A 5,923-nucleotide genomic window follows, 5' to 3' on the forward strand; every position below is an offset into this window, starting at 1 on the left:
ATATATGAATTATATAATATATTAATTATAATAATTTAATTATACAATATATGATTTAAAATAGATTAAAATATAATATATAAATCATATAACACATCAATTATAATAATTCTACAGAATCCTACAATATTAACAATTTGACTTTAACCGCTCTAACATCCCGCCCCCCTTGAAAGGATTTTCAATTGGTAATAGTGCGAGTTTGTGGATTGGACGCCGTATTACTCCTTTTGGGGTTTGCACATCAACAACACGAACCAAATTATCTGGACCCCTGATGCAATGCACGATTCGGCCCATCAACCAGCGTTGTGGAGGCATATTGTCTTCATGGATTAAAACCAGAGCCCCCTCGGTGATGTTAGATTGTTCTTCTGTCCATTTGGTGCGTATCTGCAGCTCATTCAGATAGTCTCTAGACCATCTGCGCCAGAAGTGATGTTTGACTGCGGTTATACGAGACCATTTATCAATTAATGAAGCAGATTCATACTGAGGACTTGGTTCAGATAAAGTTTTGAGCGGCCCACCGATAAGAAAATGTGCTGGCGTTAGCGCTTCATAATCGCTCGGGTCACAAGAATGAGGTGTGATTGGTCGCGAATTTAAGATAGCTTCGATTTCAATCAGTGCTGTTCCAAGCTCCTCAAAGGTGAATCGAGTATTTGATAGTGTTCGATACAGATGGCCTTTCGCGCTTTTTACAGCCGCTTCCCATAGACCTCCAAAGTGAGGTGCTCGGGGCGGTATAAAATTGAAATTTATGAATTGGTTGCTGCAAAAGGTCTGCAGCATCACTTGATTAGACTTCTCGAAAAACATTCTTTTTAACTCTGCTAGTTTGTTGTTAGCCCCAACGAAGTTCGTGGCGTTGTCGCAATAGATGTCTGATGGTAACCCTCGTCTACCGATTAACCTTTTCAGTGCTGCAATAAATGCCTCCGTAGATAAGTCTGACACGGCTTCTAGATGAGCTGCCTTTGTAGACAGACAAACGAACACGGCTATATAGGTCTTATATGGAACCCGTCCCCGAATTCGGAGATACGTTAATATCGGACCGCAAAAATCTACCGCAGTACGCGCGAATGGACGGCTTGGAGTGAGGCGTTCGATTGGGAGATTACCCATCATTTGATTAAGTAGTTTGGGTTTATAACGCACGCAGTGAATACACGAGTGCACGACTCGGCGTGCAATTTCTCGAATATTAATTATCCAGAAGTTTAGTCGAGTAAGGGCAATTAGTGCTTTTGCGCCTGCATGATAGTTGCACAAGTGTATATGCCGAACATAAAGTTCCACAAAATAACAGCCCTTCGGCAACAAAATAGGGTGACGTTGGCCTACTGAGATGTCACTCAGCTCGAGGCGACCTCCCACCTTTAGTAATTGATAACCGAATACATTGTCCAGGAAGGGATTTAGATGCTTTAATGTACCTTCGGCTGGGTTCCCTCGTTGTAGGCGTTGTATATCAATTTCGAAGAATTGCTGTTGGATGACCCAAATAATACAGTGCAATGTCTTTTGTAGCTGAATAGGTTGGAGGGTACATTCTCCGTTCTTCAATTTATTCTTGGTTACATGATAAAAACGCTGTACCTGCGCTATTACTCGTAGCATCTTAGTGTATGAACTATATCTTGACAATACCTGTAATACGTAGTTGTCTTCATTTGTGTTAACGAATACAACCTTTCGCGTCTCTTTATTGACTTCTTCCATATCCAGGTTGTGACATTTCAAATGCGGCCAGTATTTATCAGCGAGTAACAAAAATTCCGGCCCCGTAAACCAACAAGACTCTGATAATTGGCGGATGTTACAGCCGCGCGACACAACATCTGCCGGGTTGGATTGGGTAGGAACGTGTCTCCATTGCCCATTTGCGGTAATATCTTGAATTTCCGCTACTCGATTGCCAACGAATGCAGACAGGGTTGATGAGTGCTGCTTCAACCAATGTAATACAATCTGTGAATCAGTCCAAAAAAACGTTTCACCCTTAAATTGCGCAAATATTGGTTGGACCTTCTGATACAGTTTGGCAAGAAGTAAGGCACCACAGAGTTCTAGTTTAGGTAGCGACTTCCGCTTTATAGGTGCCACACGGGATTTTGCAGTGAATAGCCTGACCGTCACCTTACCTGATGTGTTTTGTGATCGGAGAAATATACAGCAACCATATGCGCGTATTGAAGCGTCACAGAAACCGTGTACATCAACCTGTTGATAGTTTATGGATAGGCAGTATCTCGGCACCTTAACCGATGAAAGCGTTGTAAGATCTTGAATAAATGTTTTCCAAGCTGAGTGAAGATTTTGAGGGATTGACTCGTCCCAGTCCACACGCAAAAGCCACAATTCTTGCATCATAATTTTGGCTACGAGTATGATCGGTGCTAGTAATCCAAGCGGGTCGAATAATGAAGACGCAAGGGATAAGATGGTGCGTTTTGTTACAATATGACCTGGTTGTGCATTGAACGAAAATAGGAAAACATCTTGCATTTGGTGCCACTTGATGCCTAGAGCGCTGGTGACTGTATCTGTATCAAGATTCAAACTCTTTGTTGTAGTATCGCTAATGAAGTCATGATGGTTTGAATGCCATTTGTCAAGATCGAAGCAACCCTTCTGTAGAATGGCCGTTAACTGATGTCTGATATTGGTGAGTTGATCAATGGAATCTGCTCCACCTAAGAAGTCGTCGACAAAGAACGATGATTTAATGAGTGCAGCGCCTATTGGGTATTGTGTTTCAAATTTGTCCGCCAAATACTGCAAACTCCTGGTTGCTAGAAAAGGTGCTGATGCAGTACCATAAGTGACTGTATTCAACTCGTAAGTACTAACAGGATCGGACTCCGTATCTCGCCAAAAAATATATTGGAATTTTCGATCTGGTTCATCTATCAGTATCTGTCGGTACATCTTAACAATGTCAGCCGTCAAGGCATATCGGTGCAAACGAAATTGAAGTAGCAACAAATATAACTCCGACTGAATTGTCGGGCCGACCAGTAGAATATCATTTAATGAACGTTGCGAAGTTGTTGGACATGACGCATCAAAAACCACCCTCAGCTTGGTCGAAGTGCTCGACGGTTTTAAAACACAATGATGAGGGATATAATAATGAGGTTCGTTGGGTTTCGGAGTCTCAACACGCGTCATGTGTCCGAGCTCTCGATATTGTTTCATGAATTCTTGATAGTCTTGCTTCAGTGCACGATTAGATGACAATCGCCGTTCTACAGAATAAAAACGGCGCAAGGCGATATTGTGTGTCAAACCAAGACAATCTGGTGAATCTTTGAATGGTAACCGAACGACAATTCTTCCCATCGCATTTTGGTGAACCGTTTCACGATATAATGACTCACACGCAACATGTGCTGGTGACCATGACTTTGAAGCCGATTGCACTTCCTCTATCTTCCACATCATTTCTAATTGATCGGAGACTGTATCTTCAACTGATAATAGGCATTTTGCTGCTGGTGATGCAAATGGCTGACCCTTGTACTTGCCAGATACAATCCATCCTAATAGTGTTTTTTGAAGTACTGGAAAATTTTCACCTAGTTTGATTTGACCGACAGACAAAATATCAAAGAAACTTTCAGCTCCAAGCAAGAGATCAACGCGCTTGGATTTAAAGAATTGCTCATCGGCGAGAGGTGTATTTGGTGGAACCTTCCACGACGATATATCGATTTCAGAACTTGGTTGATATGCGATGTGATTCGTAATACCAAAGTTTAAAGCAAGTTCAAGATTTGAATGACGAGATTTGATTGATGTGAGCGTCTGATACTTTATGTTGGTCAACGAACTACCAATACTGGAAACATGCAACCGATGTTTATGTTTTGCTAAACTAAGCTTCTTTGAAAACTCCTCCGTTATGAAGTTGACCTGAGAGCATGAATCAAGCAAGGCTCTACCCACTTGATAACTTCCCGATGAATCCTTCACTAAAACCAATGCAGTAGCTAGAATTATTTGCTCGGCCGATGACATATTAAAATGGGAATGGCTGGCAACGTTGTCGTTGGGCATAGCAGCGTGTTCTGTGCGTCGTGATGATCCCGCGCTCTTAATATTCGTTGGCAATTGCGAATGATGCAAGAGAGTGTGATGTGGCTTTGCGCAAACCTTACATTTAAACGTTGATGTGCAATTAACCACATGATGGCGTGGCGATAAGCAGTTTATGCAGAGTTTTAGGCTCTTCACCTTTTCAAACCTTTGAACCACCTCCAGTGCCTTAAAACGATGACAATTCTGTATTAGGTGTTCATTGCTAGAACAAAATGAGCAAGAATTGCTGGATGTAGATGCAACAAATGCGTATTGTTTTGAGCGTCTGTTACTCTTGGAGTTACGATTATTAGGTTTACGTTGTGATGATGACTGATTGCCGTTTCCACTGTCGAGTGATTCGAGAAACTGGCAATGCCTATCCAATAATTTTGAGCAATCTTCCCAACTGGGTAATGTGTCGAAGTTACGCGATTCATTCCATTTCCTACGTGTAATTGCGTCCGTTTTTTGCATGATTAGCGAGATAAGTAGAGCCTCACATATTTGTTTCTCTGTACCTAGCGAACAGAGTGAACCATACAAAGCGGATGCATTGTTTACCAGACTACGAAGTTGTTGGCTTGACTGACCCGATACTGCTGGTAGATCAAATAGTGTCGCGATATTTTCGGCGAAGATTAGGCTATTATTGTCATAGCGCGATTTAAGCCTATCCAGAGCCTTTGGATAGTTTTCATTCGAAATAGGAAATGCCTGTACTGTCTCTAGAGCTTGACCAGTAAGGCAATTCAGTAAGTGATTAAATTTTTCAATATTTGTGAGGTATATTTCGCGATCTATGATTTGGAGAAACGAATTAATAAAATTGTTATAATCCGAGTACTTACCACTGAATGTAGGTAATTTTAACAGTGGTAATTTTTTACTTGAGGTGGGCATCATTGCTGTTACGTCTAGCACTGATGCATTGTGGGCCTCTTCCTGCAGTTGAGACATGATTAATATTTTGGTGGAAACGTATAGGTCTTCTAATTCATCTCTAGCTGAGTCAGTTGCATCTAATTTCTCGATCAACGTCTGAAAAGCTAAGATTTGTTTAAAATATGATTCTAAAATACCTAGTCGACATTTCAGTTCTGGTTGTGAGAGCGAATTACTCTTTCCTTTGACGAACGCCTTGATTCTTGAAATACTCGCTTTCGTCGAGGCTCGCTGTTGTTTTAGTTCTGACAGTTCTGCCGTAGTGGTTGGCTCTGCCGTTGCCATTGAAACAGTTGTAGATATTTGAGAACAGCAAAGGATTTGACGAAGTCGAAAAGTCACAATAGCAACAGTGAGCTTTCCGAAATTGAACTGCTCTTACGGTGGTTGTTGTCAGACGCGACGTTGACGAACCCGCACACTTACTGATTGGAAGCAAATATTAACCAGTAATCAACAAGTAAGTTAACTTGTTGTTGTTGTTGTAATTGTTCAGCGTGACCTTGATGCGGACACGAGGTTCTATTTGGCGCTTAACAGAACCTAAGCCGAGAACCATAGAATGCACAATAGTACACACGTACGATAGTATATAGTATATATGTACAGATGTACGATATTATTAAAGTTAGCACACTTTAGATATATAACCGTTTAGGAGCAATACTCACACGAGCACATTATGGTTACAAATTAACCACAAACAATAAAAGCGAAAGTATGTACAATCAACAAGTAAAGATAGCTTGTTGTTGTTATTTTAACTGTCGAGCACGACCTTGATGCGGACACGAGATTCTATTTTGAGGTTAGCGGACCTAAACCGAGAACCACCAATTGCACAAGAGTATATACGTACGATAGTACATATGTAATATATATATAGATG

At 41.2% G+C, this 5,923-nt stretch overlaps 1 protein-coding gene across 1 annotated transcript in view; it reads right to left on the reverse strand.

The window, feature by feature from the left end:
• LOC119677064 overlaps positions 1-5,319 on the reverse strand; it is a 12,122-nt gene extending 6,803 nt beyond the window's left edge. Inside the window, exons 1-2 of the mRNA XM_038088333.1 lie at positions 4,980-5,319; positions 158-4,889 (exon numbers count right to left, since the gene is read on the reverse strand). Of these exons, the coding sequence (XP_037944261.1) occupies positions 158-4,889; positions 4,980-5,319 (5,072 nt within the window). The remainder of the gene's footprint in view (positions 1-157; positions 4,890-4,979) is intronic.
• Between the last annotated feature and the right edge of the window lie 604 nt (positions 5,320-5,923).

This window comes from Teleopsis dalmanni, chromosome 2 (genome assembly GCF_002237135.1).
Source record: "Teleopsis dalmanni isolate 2A chromosome 2, ASM223713v2, whole genome shotgun sequence".
Taxonomy (NCBI): domain Eukaryota; kingdom Metazoa; phylum Arthropoda; class Insecta; order Diptera; family Diopsidae; genus Teleopsis; species Teleopsis dalmanni.